The 25,529-nt window shown below is 46.1% G+C and overlaps 1 protein-coding gene across 2 annotated transcripts in view; it reads left to right on the top strand.

Moving 5' to 3' along the window:
- LOC126106442 (uncharacterized) overlaps positions 1–23,157 on the top strand; it is a 90,935-nt gene extending 67,778 nt beyond the window's left edge. The window contains exon 3 of one of the 2 annotated variants that reach the window (XR_007523348.1): positions 22,791–22,824. Coding sequence is in view for 1 of the 2 variants with exons in the window: in XM_049912722.1 (XP_049768679.1) it covers positions 22,791–22,942 (152 nt within the window). In the remaining variant the exon portion in view is untranslated. Of the gene's footprint in view, positions 1–22,790 lie in introns of both variants that reach the window. The other variant, XM_049912722.1, reaches the window with a different exon arrangement.
- The last annotated feature ends 2,372 nt before the right edge of the window (positions 23,158–25,529 follow it).

Raw genomic sequence — 25,529 nt, 5'->3', positions numbered from 1 at the left:
GGGCTTAAAACTACCAGCTCGTTTGAAGCAGACGTCTCAACGAATCTTAATCAACAATTCTCGTCAGCAGGAATTCCTACCTACTGCTCCATTACACAGGGTGAAACGTATTTAAACCGACAAACTCTGGGAGGTTGTAGGGGACATCAAAACAAATATTTTTCCCTTACGTCATTTTTTCTTATGGGGATTATTTAAACCAGTGGAGGCCGTATTACGCTCTTCAGTTGTTAGAGGCCGTATTACGATCTTCAGTTGTTAGAGGGCGTATTAGGCTCTTCAGTTGTAGGCAACTGCTGTCCACCAGTGTAGTAGTGCAGTGTCTCTGTTTACTAATGGAGCGATCCACCTGGAGTGAGTACACTGATATGGTTGGTGTGTACTGCGTAGCGCACCACAACGGACGAGCTGCACAGCGGGTTTATCAACAACAATAGCCTAATCGCCGTATCCCGCATCATACGACCTTTGCTGCTGTGTACCAACGTCTGCGTGAACCGGGTCATTTAGCAGATTACCTGGACTGGGACGCCGTCGCACTTTAAGAACGCTGCAATTTGAGGAAGCTGTCTTGCAGCATGTGGAGTAGGATCCTTCAATCAGCACTCGTGCAATTGCACGTAACATGGGGACGAATCAGACGAATGTAAGAACAGTCCTTCGAGAGCAATTGTAACGTCCATTTCACTTACAGCGTGTCCACAACCTGGAACCAGTTGATTATCCACCCAGAGCACAGTTTTCGCAGTGGTACCTGGAACAGTGTGAATTGGATCCTACATTTCCATCCTCTGTGTTGTTTACAGATGAATCAACGTTCGGGCGTGATGGAGTCTTCAACATGCACAATTCGCATGTTTGGAGTGAGGATAACCCACATGCCACAGTTACTAGCGTTCATCAAGTGCGGTTCTTCGTTAATGTGTGTGTCGGTGTTGTTGGGGACTGTTTAATTGCGCCGTATCTGCTGCCGAGGCCATTAAATGGTAGGCAGGATCACAATTTTCTCGCCAGAGCATTGCCAGAATTGCTGGAAGACGTCCCGCTCCCTACAAGACAACACATGTGGTTCCAACATGTCGGGGCGCAGGCACATTTCAGTTGTCGTGTGCGATTCCTGGACCAACGGTTCCCAGAAACGTGGATTGGCAGAGGTTCTCCTGTACCATGGCCTGCTCGATCCCCAGATATGTCCCCTCTGGAGAGAGGGGAGAGATGCGCAACCTTGTTTACACAACTCCTGTTGCATCAGAAGAGGATATGGTTGCCCGGATAGTAGCAGCAGCAGGAACAATTCAGGATATTCCTGTGGTTTTTGCCGGTATGGGACAGAACATCATCCGACGGTGTAACCTTTGTTTACGCGTCAGTGGAGTCATTTTTGAAAATCTGCTGTAATTGAAATTGGGTTGTGTTAATGTATTATCTCTTGGTCATAAAAAAATGGAAAAGCATTTGTTGGTTTAATTAATTTGCCGAGAGAGAAATCTTCCTCTACCGGTTTAAATACTCCTCATAGGAAAAAATGACATGAGGGAAAAATATTTGTTTTGATGTCCCCTACAACCTCCCAGAGTTTGTCGGTTTAAATACTTTTCATCCTGTAGAATTGGCCAGTGGACCATTCTCCAATATTCACTTCTACGTCCTGCTGTTCCCTTGATGCATTTCTTGTACATTATGGAGAAGAGGCTGTTGGGACAGTGTGTAATTGTCTCTCCTTCCATCCCAAGTACAATAATTTCAGCATTGTATTTAATGGCTCTCGATCTTCCACCATAACTATCAGCATGAGGGAGCAACTACGAGGTAGCCAAGGAGGTGGAAACGTGGGTTCTGCTATGCCAAGACTACTTTGTAGCTACATCTACATCTACATACATACTCCGCAATCCACCATACGGTGCGTGGCGGAGGGTACCTCACATCACAACTAGCATCTTCTCTCCCCGTTCCACTCCCAAACAGTACGAGGGAAAAATGACTGCCTATGTGTCTCTGTACGAGCCCTAATCTCTCTTATCTTATCTTTGTGGTCTTTCCGCAAAATGTAAGTTGGCGGCAGTAAAATTGTACTGCAGTCAGCCTCAAATGCTCGTTCTCTAAATTTCCTCAGTAGCGATTCACGAAAAGAACGCCTCCTTTCCTCTTGATACTCCCACCCGAGTTCCTGAAGCATTTCCGTAACACTCGCGTGATGATCAAACCTACCAGTAACAAATCTAGCAGCCCGCCTCTGAATTGCTTCTATGTCCTCCGTCAATCCGACTTGAAAGGGAGACCAAACGATGTAGCAGTACTCAAGAATAGGTCGTATTAGTGTTTTATAAGCGGTCTCCTTTACAGATGAACCACATCTTCCCAAAATTCTACCAATGAACCGAAGACGACTATCCGCCTTCCCCAGAACTGCCATTACATGCTTGTCCCACTTCGTATCGCTCTGCAATGTTACGCCCAAATATTTAATCGACGTGACTATGTCAAGCGATACACTACTAGTGGAGTATTCAAATATTACGGGATTCTTTTTCCTATTCATCTGCATTAATTTACATGTATCTATATTTAGAGTTAGCTGCCATTCTTTACACTGATCACAAATCCTGTCCAAGTCATCTTGTATCCTCCAACAGTCACTCAACGACGACACCTTCCCGTACACCACAGCATCATCAGCAAACAGCCGGACATTGCTATCCACCCTATCCAAAAGATCGTTTATGTAGATAGAAAACAACAGCGGACCTACCACACTTCCCTGGGGCACTCCAGGAAAACAACAGGAAAACACAATTAATTAGCAGGAGTACAAAATAAGAAAGTATTTATTACTTAACTTTCTTGTAGTCCATGATCTGTTGGTTGACAATTATAGAAGACGCGTCTAGACTAAGCGTCTGTAGAATGACATAATGTCCAAGAAGCAAATCTCTCAGTGACGAATTACTCTCTTGTAATCTTGAATGTCGAATGCGGTGAATCTGAAGACTAACTTGGCCGTCGACATGACAGAAAGTAGAGTTTCCAGAATGAGATTTTCACTCTGCAGCGGAGTGTGCGCTGATATGAAACTTCCTGGCAGATTAAAACTGTGTGCCCGACCGAGACTCGAACTCGGGACCTTTGCCTTTCGCGGGCAAGCGCTCTACCATCTGAGCTACCGAAGCACGACTCACGCCCGGTACTCACAGCTTTACTTCTGCCAGTACCTCGTCTCCTACCTTCCAAACTTTACAGAAGCTCTCCTGCGAACCTTGCAGAACTAGCACTCCTGAAAGAAAGGATATTGCGGAGACATGGCTTAGCCACAGCCTGGGGGATGTTTCCAGAATGAGGTTTTCACTCTGCAGCGGAGTGTGCGCTGATATGAAACTTCCTGGCAGATTAAAACTGTGTGCCCGACCGAGACTCGAACTCGGGACCTTTGCCTTTCGCGGGCAAGCGCTCTACCATCTGAGCTACCGAAGCACGACTCACGCCCGGTACTCACAGCTTTACTTCTGCCAGTACCTCGTCTCCTACCTTCCAAACTTTACAGAAGCTCTCCGGCGAACCTTGCAGAACTAGCACTCCTGAAAGAAAGGATATTGCGGAGACATGGCTTAGCCACAGCCTGGGAGATGTTTCCAGAATGAGGTTTCCACTCTGCAGCGGAGTGTGCGCTGATATGAAACTTCCTGGCAGATTAAAACTGTGTGCCCGACCGAGACTCGAACTCGGGACCTTTGCCTTTCGCGGGCAAGCGCTCTACCATCTGAGCTACCGAAGCACGACTCACGCCCGGTACTCACAGCTTTACTTCTGCCAGTACCTCGTCTCCTACCTTCCAAACTTTACAGAAGCTCTCCTGCGAACCTTGCAGAACTAGCACTCCTGAAAGAAAGGATATTGCGGAGACATGGCTTAGCCACAGCTTGGGGAATGTTTCCAGAATGAGGTTTTCACTCTGCAGCGGAGTGTGCGCTGATATGAAACTTCCTGTCAGATTTAAACTGTGTGCCCGACCGAGACTCGAACTCGGGACCATTGCCTTTCGCAGGCAAGCGCTCTACCATCTGAGGTACCGAAGCACGACTCACGCCCGGTACTCACAGCTTTACTTCTGCCAGTACCTCGTCTCCTACCTTCCAAAGCTTGCCCGCGAAAGGCAAAGGTCCCGAGTTCGAGTCTCGGTCGGGCACACAGTTTTAATCTGCCAGGAAGTTTCAGAAAGTAGAGTTGTTTGTAACTGCCAACTTAGTACTGCTGACTTTACTGTAGTACTTTTACAACTGGGCTACAAAGACGAGATGGCAGCAATGACTGAGCTGCGGACGGAGACTAACATCGGCGCTGGCTGACCACTGAGCTCGGCTACGAACTGTACACTGGCTCGACTGCACTACTGTACTGCTGTACTGCTACACACGAAGTGGCCTAGCGGCGAGCACAAGTACTGCCACTGGCTGTGTACTCTTTGGCTAACACAGCCGTTCTTCTGTTCCGTTTATCGAGAGAATCGCATCCGGCGGATGGATCTCTCTGGCGGCGGTGTGGTCGTATGACTGACGACATCACAGTTTTAGCTTATTATCATCCTCCTGTGATCGGTTTAGCAAATACCTTTTGCATTACCTACATTCCAGCTTTAACTTCTCCCCTTTCCCTACAAATTTCACTACACCTTTCTTAGTCATCTGTCCTGTATAGAGCTGCCAAAAAAGGCCCAGTGTACATTTCGACAGCTACACTATTGGCCATTAAAATTGTTACACCACGAAGATGACGGGCTACAGACGCGAAATTTAACCGACAAGAAGAAGATGCTATGATATGCAAATTATTAGCTTTTCAGAACATTCACACAATGTTGGCGCCGATGGCGACACCTACAATGTGCTGACATGAGGAAAGTTTCCAAGCGGTTCCTCATACACAAACAGGAGTCGTCCGGCGTTGCCTGGTGAAACGTTGTTGTGATGCCTCGTGTAAGGAGGAGAAATGCGTACCATCACGTTTCCGACTATGATAAAAGACGGGTTGTAGCCTATCGCGATTGCGGTTTATCGTATCGCGACATTGCTGCTCGCGTCGGTCGAGATCCGATGACTGTCAGCAGAATATCGATTCGGTGGGTTCAGGAGGGTAATACGGAACGCCGTGCTGGATCCCAACGGCCTCGTTTCACTGGTAGTCGAGATGACAGACTCTTATCCGCATGGCTGTAACGGATCGTGCAGCCACGTCTCCATCCCTGAGTCAACAGACGAGGACGTTTGCAAGACAACAACCATCTGCACGAACAGTTCGACGACGTTTGCAGCAGCATGGACTATCAGCTCGGAGACCGTGGCTGCGGTTACCCTTGACGCTGCATCAGACAGGAGCGCCTGCGATGGTGTACTCAACGACGAACCTGGGTGCACGAATGGCAAAACGTAATTTTTTCGGATGAATCCAGGTTCTGTTTACAGCATCATGATGGTCGCATCCGTGTTTGGCGACATCGCGGTGTACGCACATTGGAAGCGTGTATTCGTCATCGCCATACTGGCGTATCACCCGGCGTGATAGTATGGGGTGCCATTAGGTTACACGTCTCGGTCACATCTTGTTCACATTGACGGCACTTTGAACAGTGGACGTTACATTTCAGATGTGTTACGACCCGTGGCTCTACGCTTCATTCGATCCCTGCGAAACCCTACATTTCAGCAGGATAACGCATGACCGCATGTTGCAGGTCCTGTACGGGCCTTTCTGGATACAGAAAATGTTCGACTGCTGCCCTGGCCAGCACATTCTCCAGATCTCTCACCAACTGAAAACGTCTGGTGAATGGTGGCCGAGCAACTGGCTCGTCACAATACGCCAGTCACTACTCTTGATGACCTGTGGTATCGTGTTGAAGCTGCATGGCCAGCTGTACCTGTACACGCCATCCAAGCTGTGTTTGACTCAATGCCCAGGCATAGCTAGGCCGTTATTACGGCCAGAGGTGGTTGTTGTGGGTACTGATTTCTCAGGATCTGTGCACCCAAATTGCGTGAAAATGTAATCACATGTCAGTTCTAGTATAATATATTTGTCCAATGAATACCCGTTTATCATCTGCATTTCTTCTTGGTGTAGCAATTTTAATGGCCAGTAGTGTAGTATTTGATGTTGCCGAGGTTCGTATCCATAGCTGCGCACTATTGATTTGGAATGTTAAGCTAGGGAAGCGTGACAGAGCTTACACACCGTATGGCCGTGGGTCTGCTGCGTTAGCACAACCGTTTTCCTCTCTCGTTTCCGTTCCTGTATTTCTCTGACCTCGGATATCGCTTTGTGATTATGGCAGAGTCCTCAGACGCCGTTGCGCGAAGACTAGAATAAGAGCCTCGGCGCCAGGTAGCGTTTCAAGAATAATAGGTGGCACCGCTCCAAACTGCAGCGCATTCAGGTTGTGATGGCGCCACGGTGTACGCCCTTCGTAGAAGCCGCCACGTAACTGTCTATGTATTCGAGTCTTCGAGCAGTTGCGTTATAACGTCACGACATATAAATAACGGTCGAACACCGAACAGACTATTTTAAAAATATACAGCTCACTGATCTCTCTCTCTCTCTCTCTCTCTCTCTCTCTCTCTCTCTCTCCACACACGCACACACACACAAGCACACACACACACACACACACACACACACACAGGCAGAATACGCCGCTGGGATCGGCAACGCCTATATAAGACAACAAGTGTGTGCCGCAGTTGTTAGATCGTTTACTGCTCCTAAAATGGCAAATTATCAAGATTTAAGTGAATTTAACTGTTATTGTCGGCGCACAAACGGTGGGACACAGCATCTCCTAGCTAGTGATGTAGTGGGGATTTTCCCATACGCCCATTTCACGACTGTATCGTGAATATCGGGAATACGGGATAAGATTCTGCAAGGACGGGACCGACGACGCCTAATGAGAATCTTGGAACTCTTTCGCAAATTGGTGTAGATTTCAATACTGGGCCATCTAAAAGTGTCAGCGTGCGAACCATTCAACGAAACATTATCGATATGGGCTTTCGTAGCTGAAGGCCCACTCGTGTATCCTTGATGACTGCACGACACAAAGCCTTAAGACATTGGACTGTTGATATCTGGAAACATTTTGCCTGGTCGGACGAGTCTCGTTTCAAATTGTATTGAGGGGATGAACGTGTAAGGGTACGGAGGCAACCTCATGAATCCATCGACCCTGCATGTCAGCAGGGGACTGTTCAAGCTGCTGGGGGCTCTGTGATGGTGTGGGGCGTGTGCAGTTGGAGCGATATGGGACCCCTGATACGTCTAGATACGAGTCTGACAGGTGACACGTACGTAAGCATCCTGTCTGATCACCTGCATCTATTCATATCAATTCTGCATTCCGACGAATTTGGGCAATTCCAGCAGGAGAATGCGACACCTCACACGTCCACAATTGCTACAGAGTGGCTCCAGGAACACTCTTCTGCGTTTAAACATTTCCGCCGTCCACCAAAGTCCGCAGACATGAACATTACTGAGCATACCTGGGATGCCTCGCAACGTGCTGTTGAGAGGTGGTCTCCTCCCCCTCGTAGTCTTACGGATTTATGGACAACCGTGGCAGTATTCATCGAGTCATCTCCCTCCAGCTGTACTTCAGGCATTAGCCGACTCCAGGCCACGTTGTGTTGCGGCACTTCTGCGTGCTCGCTGGCTCCCTACACGAATTTGGGCAGGTGCACCAGTTCCTTGGCTCTTGAGTGTTACAATCATCAAAAGTATCCTCACATCAAGTAGTGGGCATTAATATGGGTTGTTTCTGTAGTGGACTGACAAGACAGCCAGTCCACAGTGACGGGTAACCGAAAGGCACGCGTTTACACACGCCGGCTGGCGTTAGGTCTGAAACAGGATACGTAATGAATGCTATAAAGAAAAGTACGTAGCTGCTGGAATACTTAACTTTAATCCATCACTTGTATACAGCATTCTTGATGATACAAGTGAGACTCTCTATAGCAATGGTTAATGACGCCTTGCTAGGTCGTAGCCATGGACTTAGCTGAAGGCTATTCTAACTATCTCTCGGCAAATGAGAGACAGGCTTCGTCAGTGTAGTCGCTAGCAAAGTCGTCGTACAACTGGGACGAGTCCTAGTACGTCTCTCTAGACCTGCCGTGTGGTGGCGCTCGGTCTGCAATTACTGACAGTGGCGACACGCGGGTCCGACATGTACTAATGGACCGCGGCCGATTTAAAGCTACCACCTAGCAAGTGTGGTGTCTGGCGGTGACACCACAGTTTCCAAACTTCACATTATGACAGCTTGTGTCACTTCCAGTCAGGTGTTTGAATGTCTTTGGGGGAAAGCAGCCCATCGTTCCTCAAGAGCAAAGGTTGCGGTCTGGAGCAAAGTTGTGTTCTAATACATGACACAGATGTTCCGTTGAACTCAGGTCGAGCCGGCCGTTGTGGCCGAGCGGTTCTAGGCGCTTCAGTCCGGAACCGCGCTGCTGCTACGGTCGCAGGTTCGAATCCTGCCTCGGGCATAGATGTGTGTGATGTCCTTAGGTTAGTTAGGTTTAAGTAGTTCTAAGTTCTAGGGGACTGATGACATCAAATGTTAAGTCCCATAGTGCTCAGAGCCATCCATCCTTTCGCGCAAGAGGCGGTTCGGCGTCACATACTCAGCTATTACATCATTACAGATAGGCCTACAATAGACCAGCTTCATACGATGTTGTATAATGCCGAACTTCTTTTATCGTTCTATAGAGGAATGACTATAAGACGATAACGTGTAGTGGATCCGTAGCCGTAGCGCGATGGTTACGTTAACTCTCCTGACTTACTCAAGTTCGTGGGTACGAATCTCGCCAGATATTATTTTTTTAAATCTTTATCAAAATGACTAATTAATATTTTCACTTAATTGGTTTAAGGGGAATTGGAACGCCCTATCCCGACAATGTTAAATTCAGTGAATTGCTCCCTGTATTTCAGGAACCGACGTAGCCATTCACATGAAACTTTTACAGGACATTACACGGTATGTTCTGAGTCTACTGAACTACAATAATTGCATTTCAGCCACTTCTTTCCGAAATACAATTTTTTTATCACATCTTTAAAATTTTGTGTACTTTTTGTACTTTATCCTAAATAATTTTAATTATACATAACACTATGCTCTTCTTTTAGTTCAGTAGACACAGGATATGTATGTTATCACTACCTGAAAATTTGAATACTCTTCTCGAAGTGGTTTCTGAGATTTATGGAAAAATGCAACAGAAAATGTTAATTTTCAGGAACGGTTTCCAAAGTTTCAAAAGAGTGTAACTCACTTAATACATGCTAACCTTATTATTTTTAGTCAGTCAGAAGCACCCAGCACCATACTGTGTATCATCCTCCTGATCTCTTTTCCAAGTTTTTTCTTCTTCTCTTCTTTCTGGACTCTTTAGTGGCGAACCTTGCCCATCCGTTCAAGTTCTTTGATGCAGTTTGCTCCAGGATTACTTCCCATATGCTCTAGCACTTTCAGCCTACCAATGTTGCCATCATTAAAAGCAATAACAGCATCACTGACCTCCCCCCCCCCCCCCCCCCCCCCGCGTTAGTGTCTTCATTCCAACGAAAACATTTTTTGATAAGCAAGTTCATATAAGATTATTGAACGACCCATTGGGACTTTGAGTCTGACCATGCAGAGACTTCTTGAGTAATTGAGTCGCGCTGAGAAGTCGCATGGTTTGAGGCGTGATGCCACGGACTGCAAGGCGCCTCCCGCCGGAGGTTCGAGTCCTCCCTCGGACATGGGTGTGTGTGTTTTGTCATTAGTGTTAAATTAGTTAAAGAAATGTGTAAGTATAGGGGCCGATGACGTAAGGAGTTTGGTCCCTTAGGAATTCACACACATTTGAATATTTCAGTAATTTAGGATTTGCCAGTTATCTGTAAATAGGTTTTATGAGATCCATGACTGCTGCCGGGATGGGAGATGGAATTTTTATGGCTGTATGAACTTTTGGAGTACTCGTCATTGTGGTAATTGCACCATGAATCAGGTCCAGGAGGGAAGAGATGGTGTACTGGTTTTTCATCAGTTGACTGTCTGTGGAAGAAGGTACCCCATACTGCCTGCTTCATTTTCAACAAATCCTCAGCATTATTTCTAACGGCCATCCCATAATACTGGTGTACTTCATCAATCATTTTGTCTGTCAGCCTGCCTCTTATGGTTTTACCATTCGAAAGTTTCTTGTCTCTATAACTTTGTTTCAGCTTCCTTAGCCCGGTGCCCGTCCTCTTCTGGACATGGCCAACACTGCTAACCTTCATAACACAGCAATCCGTATAAGAAAATTACCGATTTTATTAGAACTTGAAGTAATGCATGTAAAAATTTTAAAATTTTCACCCGGTGTACATTATATTTAAAAAATAAAAATAAATAATTCCCATGTGAGTTTATAACTGATATAATTTTATTCGGAAAATTGCAATTCGGAAAATTGCAAATTTTGTAATGAAATATAAGATCCGAAAATGTGAAAAAAAATCCCGTTCTAACGCCCCTTAAACATAACTTTTATTTTTAATCTTTTGTCGCATAATTTTCATCGTCGTATTGATTTTTTTTTAATTTCTCTTATTTTTTTTCTTGCTATCATTCTTTATTCGTTTGGAATCTGCCACTGTCGCCCATAACCTGCAGTCCAGTGGCAAATAGGACGGCTCATCGGTCGGTATCGCGTCAGCTCGTGTGAGGATAGTTTCAGGTAACCGACGATAGCTACAATTTGAAGTTCGTTTTTAGTGCTGAAATTGAAAATTTTTGTGTCTCGAGTTTACTCGTAGAGGTCCAGCTTTAATCGCCGTGAACGTAGCGAGTGTGATTAATACTAGTGCTGCAGGTTGCCGACCGCCGCTTTCTCGGATACACTGCACATCACGAGCTTGTGGCTAGGCTGGGACACGAGTGTACATTCAGGGCTACAAAACGCGTCGTCTTCTGCTGGTTGGTCAGTTACAACCAGCTGTCGACAGAACATCTCGCTCCCGACGGCAGCCGCTTCTAGCATTGTTCCGTGCGGCAGCCGATGGGGCAACAATGAAGTGGCAAGTGGCGGACTCCAACTGTCAAGTAATTTTAATCGGACTATAGAGACAACCTCTGTTTGATGTCCGGGTACGAAAGCGACTAATGGGGCTAGGGCTCTGTCCGCTGGAGAGTCACGCGCAGGGCAGTGTGAGACAAACGCGGTGTGACGCTGCGTCTGTGCCACCGGACGCCAAGCACACACACACACACACACGCACACACACACACACGGGGTCCGCAGTCCAGCGCCAGATAATTGCCCGCCTGGCCCTGGTGACACTAATTTTAACCGCGGCTTCCTGCGCCGCCCCCACTCGCGTGGCGGCCTGCCAAGTTGCCGCCGCCGGGGACGTGCTCCAGTGCTGCTGAACCGTGGCCAGGCACCAGACACCCCCCCCCCCCTCCTCCTCCCCCACCACCCCCTTATACTCACGGTCGGAGCACAGTCTGTGCCCTCCAGCAGTCATTTCATTGGCCAATACGGACGTCTTCCAAAGTGGAGAATTTTCTGATGACTCGGTAGAAGACTCGTTATGGAAGAGACAGGAGATCCAGTATTAGATATACAATTTAAAAGATCTTCGGAAGACCTGATATCAAATAAGGCGGAAGGGATGGATACCATGTCATCGGAAATTCTAAAACCACTGCGGGAATTGGCAACCAAACAACAATACATGTTGGTGTGTAGACTGTATGACCCTGACGATGTACCATCACACTTTCGGAAAAATATCATCCATACAATTCCGAAGATAGACAGAGCCGACAAGTGCTAGAGTAATCGCACAAACAGCCTAACGGCCCTGCATCCAACCTGCTGACAAAGATAATATACGGAAGAATGAGAAAGAAAATTGAGGATTTATTAGATGACGATAAGTTTCGCTATAGAAAAGGTAAAGACGTCAGGGAAGTAGTTCCGACATGGCGCTTGATAATGGAAGCAAGAATTCTGAGAAATCAAAACTTCTTCGTAGGATGTGTCGAACTGAAACAGTGTTAGTCAACATATGATGCTGAAAAAAAAAGCTGCAAAATGTAAAATACTGCAAAATGTTCGTAATTCTCAGAAAAGAGGTTAAAAATAGGGGAATACGGGTAACATACAATATGTATAGAAATCAAGAAGGGAGAATAAGAATGGAAAACGAAAAAAAGAAGTGATGGAATTAGAAAGAATTTAAGAAAGGGATTCAGTCTTTCGCCTCTATTGTTCAATCTATACATCGAACAAGCAATGGCAGAAATAAAAGAAACGTTCAGGAGTGTTAGTATTTTGCAGCCGTGGATTATTGAACTGATAGTTTGGTATTTTCACATCTGTCATCACTTGCTTTCTTTGAGACTGGAATTATTATATTCTTCTTGAAGTCTGAAGGTATTTCGCCTGTCTCATACATCTTGCTCATCACATGATAGAGTTTTGTCAGGGCTGCCTCTCCCAGGGCTATCAATCGGGTGTACATCCCCGTAAATTTATTCGTTCCACATTACTTCGGTAAAAAAAAAGGGTTGTCCGAATGATGTGTGGAACATGTCAGTAAGCAAGCAGGTCCCTGTGTGCTGTCGACACAACACGTGGCGGATGGTTGGCCAGCTGGCTGGCTCCGCTGCCTGCCTGTGTCGGCACCCGCGTGGTTGTGCCGCAGTGTGCCGGACCAGCACGCTTTGCCACGGCTGCCGCTCGCCGACACGTGTCGCTGAGTGCGCTGTTCACGTCTGCACGTGTTCGCCGGTCCCACGGGGAGACCTACAGGGCCCTCTGCCCCCCCCCCCCCCCAAACACAGTGCGTCACCACCAAATGGCAAACTGCGATGCCGCTTGTTCCTGTCACCGCAACATCCGAGAGGGTGATCACCACTTCACAGCGAACCGTAATCCGAGTTACGAGAAAGCAAATCTGTGCCGTCCTCGAGACTTGGTTTTATGGCTGCACTACTTTACTAGGCGCGGTCCTTGGCGTATTGTTTACTTACTTTTTTAATTTTTTATTTAATTTGCGAATGACCTACCATTTAGTTACTAAGAAAGGTCGACTATTCCGAATATTTAGTTGTACGTGTTGTATAGCTAGAGAAGGCCGAAATGCACGCGTTAAACTCAAGCAGTCTGGCGTGAGGTCTGAAACAGGATACGTAATGAATGCTATAAAGAAAAGTACGTAGCTTCTGGAATACTTAACTTTAATCCACATTTGTAGAACATTGCTCTTGACGATACAGAAGTATTATAGCAATTGAATACGGTGCCTTGCTAGGTCGTAGGAACTGTAGCTGAAGGCTATGTTAACTATCGTCTCGGCAAATGAGAGTGTAATTCTCAGTGAACCATGGCTAGCAACGTCGGCTGTACAACTGGGGCGAGTGCTAGTACGTCTCTCTAGACCTGCCGTGTGGTGGCGCTCGGTCTGCAATTACTGACAGTGGCGACACGCGGGTCCGTCGTATACTAGCGGACCGCGGCCGATTTAAGAGCTACCACCTAGCAAGTGTGGTGTCTAGCGGTGACACCACAGTACGTATTCATAACATATTGCTCATCTGATTTACTGTTATATTAACAAAGTCCAACAATGCTACAGTTTTAAATATTTGTAAGCTAATTACGAAATGGAGAGCGGGCCGCGGTGGCAGAGCGGTTCTAGGCGCTTCAGTCCGGAACCGCGCTGCTGCTACGGTGGCAGCTTCGAATCCTGTCTCGGGCATGGATGTGTGTGATGTCCTTAGGTTTGTTATGTTTGGGTAGTTCTAAGTTCTAGGGGACTGATGACCTCACCAGTTAAGTCCCATAGTGCTCAGAGCCATTTGAACCATTTTTTTCTTTACGCAGTTATCTAACTCCCTTTGCCACTAATTAACTCTACAGGTTCCGAGGTCTCCCGAGGTCTGTTTTTCTTCCCCTAAGAGGTCCCTCGTTGAGTCTGGTCTCTCTGTTTTCAGCCAATATGTTGCCGTGAGAGATTTGATAGTGATGTCCATCAGGTATCTCCCGATTACCACGCATAACGCCTCCACTGGCCTGGTGTCGAAAGTCTCGTCTGTCCGCGTCTTACCTCTGTGAAATTAGCCACGGTGCATGCTATATGTTCCCAGCTGTCGGCAGCAAAACATACTGTTGACTCTAAGAGAAGTACAGTGGTATGTTCGACTATAGTTATGAGTTCCAGGGTGTTTCAAAAATGACCGCTATATTTGAAACGGCAATAAAAACTAAACGAGCAGCGATAGAAATACACCGTTTGTTGCAATATGCTTGGGACAACAGTACATTTTTAGGCAGACAAACTTTCGAAATTACAGTAGTTACAATTTTCAACAACAGATGGCGCTGCGGTCTGGGAAACTCTATAGTACGATATTTTCCACATATCCACCATGCGTAGCAATAATATGGCGTAGTCTCTGAATGAAATTACCCGAAACCTTTGACAACGTGTCTGGCGGAATGGCTTCACATGCAGATGAGATGTACTGCTTCAGCTGTTCAATTGTTTCTGGATTCTGGCGGTACACCTGGTCTTTCAAGTGTCCCCACAGAAAGAAGTCACAGGGGTTCGCGTCTGGCGAATAGGGAGGCCAATCCACGCCGCCTCCTGTATGTTTCGCATAGCCCAAAGCAATCACACGATCATCGAAATATACATTCAGGAAATTAAAGACGTCGGCCGTGCGACGTGGCCGGGCACCATCTTGCATAAACCACGAGGTGTTCGCAGTGTCGTATAAGGCAGTTTGTACCGCCACAAATTCACGAAGAATGTCCAGATAGCGTGATGCAGTAATCGTTTCGGATCTGAAAAATGGGCCAATGATTCCTTTGGAAGAAATGGCGGCCCAGACCAGTACTTTTTGAGGATGCAGGGAGGATGGGACTGCAACATGGGGCTTTTCGGTTCCCCATATGCGCCAGTTGTGTTTATTGACGAAGCCGTCCAGGTAAAAATAAGCTTCGTCAGTAAACCAAATGCTGCCCACATGCATATCGCCGTCATCAATCCTGTGCACTATATCGTTAGCGAATGTCTCTCGTGCAGCAATGGTAGCGGCGCTGAGGGGTTGCCGCGTTTGAATTTTGTACGGATAGAGGTGTAAACTCTGGCGCACGAGACGATACGTGGACGTTGGCGTCATTTGGACCGCAGCTGCAACACGGCGAACGGAAGCCCGAGGCCGCTGTCGGATCACCTGCTGCACTAGCTGCGCGTTGCCCTCTGTGGTTGCCGTACGCGGTCGCCCTACCTTTCCGGCACGTTCATCCGTCACGTTCCCAGTCCGTTGAAATTTTTCAAACAAATCCTTTATTGTATCGCTTTTCGGTCCTTTGGTTACATTAAACCTCCGTTGAAAACTTCGTCTTGTTGCAACAACACTGTGTTCTAGGCGGTGGAATTCCAACACCAGAAAAATCCTCTGTTCTAAGGAATAAACCATGTTGTCTACAGTACACTTGCACGTTGTGAACAGCACACGCTTACAGCAGAAAGACGACGTACAGAACGGCGCACCCACAGACTGCGTTGTCTTCTATATCGTTCACATCACTTGCAGCGCCATCTGTTGTTGAAAATTGTAACTACTGTAATTTCGAAAGTTTGTCCGCCTGAAAATGTACTGTTGTCCCAAGCATATTGCAACAAACGGTGTATTTCTATCGCTGCTCCTGCCGTTTCAAATATAACGGCCATTTTTGAAACACCCTGTAACTGTAGTTCACTGTGCCGATCCAGGCAACTGTATGCACTAACTTGTACACCCTTTCTGTTTTCCACCTCCTTGGCATGGGAAGAACTCAGTTTATGAGCACTCGCATTGGTGGAGGTGCAGAGACTGGTGGAACAAACAGGGGGTTCTCATGGTCCGCGACGTTGGAGATCAGGATAGGAATACCCAGCCAGAAGCAAAGTCCACAGCGTACCTAAAGTCATTATAAGGGCTGGGATATACGTGCAAGTTTTTTGGTCTGAGTCAGTTTGGCGCCTTCACGTAGTACTCACAAAAATGTTTGCACTAGATGCGAATTTTGACTGATACCTACCGTCTGATAGTTACTTTCGAGAACTTTCTATAAGTGTCAGAGAGAGTGTGAGTGAGTCATCAGTGACATTCACATCGCAGTGCGTGTATCCACGTCAACTGTTCTGACAATGCAAGTACATCTTTAGAGAGCAACTTATTGCACCGTCAGTATGGCGCAGTGGATCATGCGTTAGTGTTTCGTTTATATTTTCGCATTAACGAGAGATCGAGTGTATTAGTTGACCATTATTTTTTGTCTTTTGTTAATTATGTATAATATGTATATCATCAACAAAAGCAAAACGAGGATAATGGAATGTAGTCAAATTAAGTCGGGTGATGCTGAGGGAATTGGATTAGGAAATGAGACACTTAAAGTAGTAAAGGAGTTTTGCTATTTAGGGAGTAAAATAACCGATGATGGTCGAAGTAGAGAGGATATAAAATGTAGACTGGCAATGGCAAGGAAAGCGTTTCTCAAGAAGAGGAATTTGTTAACATCGAGTATAGATTTAAGTGTCAGGAAGTCGTTTCTGAAAGTATTTGTATGGAGTGTAGCCATGTATGGAAGTGAAACATGGACGATAAATAGTTTGGACAAGAAGAGAATAGAAGCTTTCGAAATGTGGTGCTACAGAAGAATGCTGAAGATTAGATGGGTAGATCACGTAACTAATGAGGAGGTATTGAATAGGATTGGGGAGAAGAGAAGTTTGTGGCACAACTTGACTAGAAGAAGGGATCGGTTGGTAGGACATGTTTTGAGGCATCGAGGGATCACAAATTTAGCATTGGAGGGCAGTGTGGAGGGTAAAAATCGTAGAGGGAGACCAAGAGATGAATACACTAAGGAGATTCAGAAGGATGTAGGTTGCAGTAGATACTGGGAGATGAAGAAGCTTGCACAGGATAGAGTAGCATGGAGAGCTGCATCAAACCAGTCTCAGGACTGAAGACCACAACAACAACAACATGTGTATGTGTGTGGTGTGTGTGTGTGTGTGTGTGTGTGTGTGTGTGTGTGTGTGTGTCTGTGTCTTTTTATGTGTTCTCTACTGCGTTGCATTGTTTAAGTCTAGAACTTTCGAAACAGGCTTATCCCTCGTGCTGTTCGTATAGGAGGTAAAAACGGTGACTTCTGCGGTAAGAAACGTGGCATGGCCACCAATTATAACTCAGAACAAGCGGCTTCGTAACTGCTTCTGATTAGCGTGTGCATGAGTGCGGAAAAGTATATTACCAGGATGTTGTACCGTACGAACTCTGAAAGTACGACACGAGTCTGGGTCGCGGTACGGTCGAGTTCTCTCCAGCCGTCGCAGTTTTTCTCGTCTGAGAACTACGGCGAGATGCGAGGCTGCCATCTACTGGAGATGTCTGGACTCGCATAGCGCGACTGTCTGACATCTCGCCACACTCTCTGACAGTGCTGTTTACACGACGCATATACTCGCACAATCACTCCGAAAGTGAAAAGCTCTCACGTGTATACCTAGCTCGAGCGTTCACAAATAGTCCAGGGAGCGACCAGTAAAAAGAAAATTGATTAGAACATTTCACTCGGATGGCTAGTACAACAATCCGGAAACAGTCCCAAACAACGGACCCACTCGATGAAGACCTCTTGGACGTCCAACGAAGAGATGGAAGGAAAAGTATGTTTTCAGACCGTAACAGTCTTCCTAGTACTAAGACACATAGGGTGATGAGAATGGCTGAGATGTGGGGTCTGAGTGACTCAATCTCAAATGAGGGGTGCCCGAGGGATCAGTGTTGGGGCCACTTTTATTCCTTATTGATATAAATGACACGCCCTCTAGTATTACAGGTAATTCTAAAATATTTCTGTTTGCTGATGACACTAGCTTGGTAGTAAAGGATGTTGTGCTCAACGTTGGCACTGTTTCAAAGAGTGCAGTTCAGGACATATGTTCATGGCTTGTAGAAAATAAACTAATGCTAAATCACAGTAAGACTCAGTTTTTACAGTTTCCGACACACAATTCAACAAAACCGGACGTTTTAATTTCACAGGATGGTCATATGATTAGAGAAGCTGAACAGTTCAAATTTCTTAGTGTTCAAATAGATAGTAAATTGTCGTGAAAAGCCCACATTCAGGATCTTGTTCAGAGACTTAATACTGCCATTTTTGCTATTCGGACGATATCTGAAGTAAGGGATAGTTTGACACGAAAAGTAGTCTACTTTGCTTATTTTCATTCACTTATGTCGTATGGTATTAAATTTTGGTGTAACTCTCCCCATTCTCAAAGGATATTTTTGGCTCAGAAACCGGGTATATATATATATATATATATATATATATATATATATATATATACTCTACTGTATATATATATATATACTCTACTGTTGTTTCTTCTTAACAGTATCAGTTTATTCCCAAGAATTAACACCTTTCACTCACTTGGTACTTGGGAGAAATTCAATCTGCACTTAGATCTCACTTACTTGACTCTTGTACAGAAAGGCGAGCAGTTTACTGCTGGATCCCACAAGAATTCAAAAATATTAGCAGTAATCCACGCGCTTTCAAATCTAAACTGAAGAGTTTCCTCGTGGGTCACTTCTTCTTTTCTGTCGAGGATTTTCTATAAAATTTAAGTTGATTCCTATGTTACGAGGGTTGCAACTTTAATAGTGGCAACTATTTACTTATTTACAGCTCGTACAAAATAGATACGTGTTTCAAAGTGTTACTGACCTTCAAAGTAGTCACCAGCATTGTGTATAACCCGTTGGCAGCGATGTGCAAGTCGTAGCATTCTCTTAGCCCTGTGACGGCCGTGGTAGCCGAGCGGTTCAAGGCGCTTCAGTCCGGAAACGCGCGAATGCTACGGTCGCAAGTTCGAATCCTGCCTCGGGCATGGATGTGTGTGATGTCCTTAGGTTAGTTATGTTTAAGTAGTTCTAAGTTCTAGGGGACTGATGACCTCAGATGTTGAGTCCCATAATGCTCAGAGCCATTTTTTTCTTAGCGGTGCCAGTTGTGTTGACAGTTCGAGCAGCGCGTTCTATTGCCCGACGAATCTGTAGCAGTTCTGAAGCGAATGCCGTGAAGTGTTCAGTTTAGAAATCGAGTTGAACTCACGAGAGCTTCTTTTTAATGGCTCTGAGCACTATAGGACTCAACTGCTGTGGTCATAAGTCCCCTAGAACTTAGAACTACTTAAACCTAACTAACCTAAGGACAGCACACAACACCCAGCCATCACGAGGCAGAGAAAATCCCTGACCCCGCCGGGAATCGAACCCGGGAACCCGGGCGTGGGAAGCGAGAACGCTACCGCACGACCACGAGATGCGGGCATACACGAGAGCTTCTGTCAGGGGAGTGCAGTAGGTGGTGTAGCACGAAAAAGCCCCATCAGTCAAACAAATCAGTAGCAGCTTGCACTGTACGTGCTTGAGCATTGTCCTGCAAAATGATGGTCAGGTCCTGCAGAATGTGTCGTTACTTCTGTCTCTATGCTGTTCATTTTTGGAACACAACCTACGACCGGCTTAGAAGTGATGACACTTTCTGCAGGACCTGACCATCATTTTGCAGGACAATGCTCAAGCACGTACAGTGCAAGCTGCTACTGATTTGTTTGACTGATGGGGCTGTTGCGTGCTGCACCACCTACTGCACTCCCCTGACTGAAGCCCTCCTAACTCGATTTCTAAACTGAAGGAAACACTTCACGGCATTCGCTTCAGAACTGCTACAGATTCATCGGGCAGTAGACCGCGCCGCTCGAACTATCAACACAACTGGCACTGCTAAGAGTATCCTACGACCTGCACGTCGTTGGCGACGGGTTGTACACAATGCTGGTGACTACTCTGAAGGCCAGTAAAACTCTGAAACACGTATCTATGTTGTACGAGCTGTAAATAAATAGTTGCCACTATTAAAGTTCCAACCCTCGTATATCGTTGATTGCATTTACTTAAAATAATTGCTTGACTTTTCTTTGGGTTCATGAACATTTTATATAATCTGTCAGCGGGACGCGGAAAACAATATACACTACTGGCCATTAAAATTGCTGCACCATGAAGAAATGCAGATGATAAACGGGTATTCATTGGACAAATATATTATAGTAGAACTGACATGTGATTATATTATCACTCAATTTGGGTGCATAGATCCTGAGAAATCAGTACCCAGAACAACCACCTCTGGCCGTAATAACGGCCTTGATACTCCTGGGCACTGAGTCAAACAGACCTTGGATAGCGTGTACAGGTACAGCTGCCCATGCAACTTCAACACGATACTACAGTCCATCAAGAGTAGTGACTGGCGTATTGTGACGAGCCAGTTGCTCGGCCACCGTACACCAGACGTTTTCAATTGGTGCGAGATCTGGAGAATGTGCTGGAGAGGGCAGCAGTCGAATATTTTCTGTATCCAGAAAGGCTCGTACAGTACCTGCAACGTGCGGTCGTGTATTATCCTGCTCGAATGTAGGGTTTCGCAGGGTTCGAATGAAGGGTAGAGCCACGGGTCGTAACACCTCTGAAATGTAACATCCACTGTTTAAAGTGCCGTCAATGCGATCAAGAGGTGACCGAGACGTGTAACCTAATGGCACCCCATGCCATCACGACGGGTGATACGCCAGTATGGCGATGACGAATACACGCTTCCAATGTGCGTACACCGCGATGTCGCCAAACACGGATGCGACCCTCAGATTGCTGTAAACAGAACCTGGATTCATCCGAAAAAATTACGTTTTGCCATTCGTGCACCCAGGTTCGTTGTTGAGTACACCATCGCAGGGGCTCCTGTCTGTGATGCAGCGTCAAGGGTAACCGCAGCCACGATCTCCGAGCTGATACTCCGTGCTGCTGCAAACGTCGTCGAACTGTTCGTGCAGATGCTTGTTGTCTTGTAAACGTCCCCATCTGTTGACTCAGGGATCGAGACGTGGCTGCACGATCCGTGACAGCCATGCGGATAAGATGCCTGTCATCTCGACTGCTAGTGATACGAGGCCGTTGGCATCCAGCAAGGCGTTCCGTATTACCCTCCTGAACCCACCGATTCCATATTCTGCTAACAGTCATTGGATCTCGTCCAAGGCGAGCAGCAATGTCGCGATACGATAAACCGCAATCGCGATAGACTACAATCCGACCTTTATCAAAGTCGGAAACGTGATGGCACGGATTTCTCCTCCTTACACGAGGAATCACAACGTTTCACCAGGCAACGCCGGTCAACTGCTGTTTGTGTATGCGAAATCGGCTGGAAACTTTCCTCGTGTCAGCACGTTGTAGGTGTCGCTACCTGCGCCAACCCTCTGTGAATGCTCTGAAAAGGTAATCATTTGCATATCACAGATCTTCTTCCTGACTGTAGCACGTCATCTTCGTGGTGCAGCAATTATAATGGCCAGTAGTGTATAATCTGTTATTACTTCTATGTTGTTATTTCATGTGCATGAACTTGGATATTTGCTCCTGTATTTAGTCCCACGGAATTACACGTGTAAAATAAAAAATAGTGGTGATGACTAATAACATGGCCCAAGAATTCCCAAGGTGTTACAACCATATACCGACAGCAGGACAGGTCTGGGATATCCCACGACGAGACAGAAGCAAAGCATTTTTTTAGACCGCTACAGTTTTCCTAGGTCAGGGAGATCGAGACGCTGCTGACGGCGGTGACACATCGTGTGACGTGTACTGCATTTTTCGTTTTCCTGTGTAAGCCTGTACACACGCAGGTCGCCGCATGGCTCGTGTTGAGTTGGAGTTACCAACGATGGCGGTCGAGTTTATTCTCGCTCTGCGCACCTACGTCACGCATTCTCCGACAGCCAATGAGCGTTCAGTAGTGTTCTGAGCGCTCTGCTGCGAATGTCGTCGCTAATGTGACCGTAGCGAGTTGTTTAGCGAATGTCTACTCCATTTGGTGCGAGTTGCCATGGCTGATTGTGGAGGTAAATGATAAATTCTGCATAAGCAAGCAAGCGAGAGACAGAATGAGACTTTCCCTCTGAAGCGGAGTGTGCGCTGATATGAAACTTCCTGGCAGATTAAAACTGTGTGCCGGACCGAGACTCGAACTCGGGACCTTTGCCTTTCGCGGGCAAGTGCTCTACCGACTGAGCCCAAGTACGACCCACGCCCCTTCCTCACAGCTTTACTTCAGCCAGTACCTCGTCTCCTACCTTCCAAACTTTACAGAAGCTCTCCTGCGAACCTTGCAGATCTAGCTAGCACTCCAAACTTTACAGACGCTCTCCTACGAACCTTGTAGAACTAGCCATGTGTCCGCAATATCCTTTCTTTCAAGAGTGCTAAATCTGCAAGGTTCGCAGGAGAGCTTCTGTAATGTTTGGAAGGTAGGAGACGAGGTACTGGCAGAAGTGAAGCTGTGAGGACGGGACGTGAGTCGTGCTTGGGTAGCTGAGTTGGTAGAGCACTTGCCCGCGAAAGGCAAAGGTCCCGAGTTCGAGTCTCGGTCGTGTACACAGTTTTAATCTGCCAGGAAGTTTCAAGCGTGAGACAGTTGGAAGGATACACGCCTTGTTCGAGCGGAAAGCACGTGCATGCGCGTACCACAACTGTCGCACTGACTCGTTCGTGCGCCTACCGCTGGCTACAGTGCACTGACGGTGCCCCCGTACCTTGTGTGTTGCAGCGCTGGACCTGGCGCAGAACAGCAATGTCCAGGACGCGTTCGTCATCGCGGTGGAGCAGCAGGCGCGAGAGCGCCTCGAGCGTCTGTCCGCGCTCAAGAGGATCAAGCCCATCGACATGACCAAGCTGTCGCAGCAGGTGAGCCACCAGTAGCAGCTCCGTGGTGGTGGGCTCCCCCTCTGTACAGCCCGTGGTGGGCGCTTCTAGCCGTACACACTAGTATTACTACCGCCTGTGGCGTCCAATTCGTATCGTAAAGAAACTATGTAAGAGTTCTGACATTCAGTTTTTTTGACATTGTTTTGTAATTAGAGTGTTTGTTAATCTGGACATCACATATTTGTAATAAAGATCTTTGAAAGAAGGTACTAGCTGCGTGGTGTGTCTATTGTGGACGGTACATCGAGGAAGCACATGTGTGTGTCTCTGTTCTGACGCCAGCCACATCTGCCATTGGTAGCTTCACAGTCTGCCACGGCATCGACGGTGTTCCCTAGACTGTCCCACACATATTGCGTCGCACCTGCTTCTTTGAAAATGCCAGAGGTTGTGATCTCATTTCAGGTATTCCGCGTAGAGAACACCCGTGACTCACTTGCAGTTCACAATAATTCGGGTGGAAGGAATCATGCACTGGAATAACAGACTACCCAATCCTTTCTAAAGCAGAAAATGAACTCTCTATACACAGGGTATAGCAGATATTTATACTGGCAAGTGCTGACGTTGTACTGAGAAACATTACATAAGTGTTTAAGTCATTTGCGGACAAATAATTACAGCTATTACAAGCAGTAAAGGAAACAAAAGAAAAGTTCGGAGTAGGTATTAAAATCCATGGAGAAGAAATAAAAACTTTGAGGTTCGCCGATGACATTGTAATTCTGTCAGAGGCAGCAAAGGACTTGGAAGAGCAGTTGAACGGAATGGACAGTGCCTTGAAAGGAGGGTATAAGATGAACATCAACCAAAGCAAAACAAGGATAATGGAATGTAGTCGAATTAAGTCGGGTGATGCTGAGGGAATTAGATTAGGAAATGAGACACTTAAAGTAGTAAAGGAGTTTTGCTATTAGGGGAGCAAAATAACTGATGATGGTCGAATTAGAGAGGATATAAAATGTAGACTGGCAGTGGTAAGGAAAGCGTTTCTGAAGAAGAGAACTTTGTTAACATCGAGTATTGATTTAAGTGTCAGGAAGTCGTTTCTGAAAGTATTTGTATGGAGTTTAGTCATGATGGATGTGAAACACAGACAATAAATAGTTTAGACAAGAAGAGAATAGAAGCTTTCGAAATGTAGTGCTACAGAAGAATGCTGAAGATGGGTAGATCACATAACCAATGAGGAGGCATTGAATAGAATTGGGGAGAAGAGGAGTTTGTGGCACAACTTGACTAGAAGGAGGGATCGGTTGGTAGGACATGTTCTGAGGCATCAAGGGATCACCAATTTAGTATTGGAGGGCAGTGTGGAGGGTAAAAATCGTAGAGGGAGAGCAAGAGATGAATACACTAAACAGATTCAGAAGGATGTAGGCTGCAGTAGGTACTGGGAGATGAAGAAGCTTGCACAGGATAGAGTAGCACGGAGAGCTGCATCGAACCAGTCTCAGGACTGAAGACCGCAACAACAACAGTACCAGCACACACATGTGGCAAGACCAAGCCATTAATGCTTATTTGCCCCTGGCAAGTGGATCAAGTGTTGAAGAGTGGACGAGTAGAAGCAAGATAATTAGTCTGTATTGAGAGTGATTTTCCACTTAGTGCTGTAGTTAAGACCGTGCAGAAAACATCACGTACTAAATTATGTGTCGTGTTTGCTGGAAAACGCTTCGTCGCAGAGACAAAACAGCCAGCGCACTCATGTCTGTACGTATTAAGATCCAACATATAAAAATATTTGCACTCGTACCCGTCACATCACCAATTACATAACCGACATGCAAATCGCCGAAATGGCGTCAAAAAAAGAGTTCCACTAGGCGCTCGCACTACCCCAGATGGTGCCTCCCAGCCAACGATGTCATAAAATCATACCATTCATTTCACGTATTAGAAAAATGTATCTATGTATGTATGTGTGTATGGATGTATGTCATCTTTTCCTAAATCATTCGATCGATTTCGCATATAACCTGCCATCTGGACAGAAGCGCTGCGGGGCTAAGAACCGTCTACATTATTGATTGGCGACTCCATGTTGTCTTGTGCACTACGACCAGATAACAGGTATACTTGAAAAAAGAGACAGCATTGGTCGTATATTTTTTACTATCGCAAAATCGATTTTCTGTCACTGAGTGACCATCTTCAGTGCTAGAAGTTAATTTTTTCACGTTACGATCAGAGAGTACAACATAGAAAATCACAATTACATCTGCATATGAACATAACACTTGTTAGAAACAAACCTATATTGTATAACTTAAATTAGGATGCACTGTTGTCACTAAGCTTACGGCAATCACATAGACTGAGGTCGCTGTTTACCTGCACTTGTTCAGCAGACCTCGGTGTGACGGGGCTTGACACGCCCTCTATGTGACATGTGTCACGTGAAGACATAGTATTACTGTTTTTGCGAATTATTAACACTAAATAACTCTTGTACTTTTGTGAATGGTGTATTAATACAAATTTAAAATGTACGTACAACACACACGCAGGGAAATATAAGGTGCACGGCATTTTAATTATTAAGTAACGGCAGTTTCGTACTGTTATTATTTTTTAT

Source organism: Schistocerca cancellata, chromosome 10 (assembly GCF_023864275.1).
Source record: "Schistocerca cancellata isolate TAMUIC-IGC-003103 chromosome 10, iqSchCanc2.1, whole genome shotgun sequence".
NCBI classification, from domain to species: Eukaryota; Metazoa; Arthropoda; class Insecta; order Orthoptera; family Acrididae; genus Schistocerca; species Schistocerca cancellata.
Note: the sequence above shows the minus strand (reverse complement) of the source record. Positions and strands in the feature narration are given on the sequence as shown.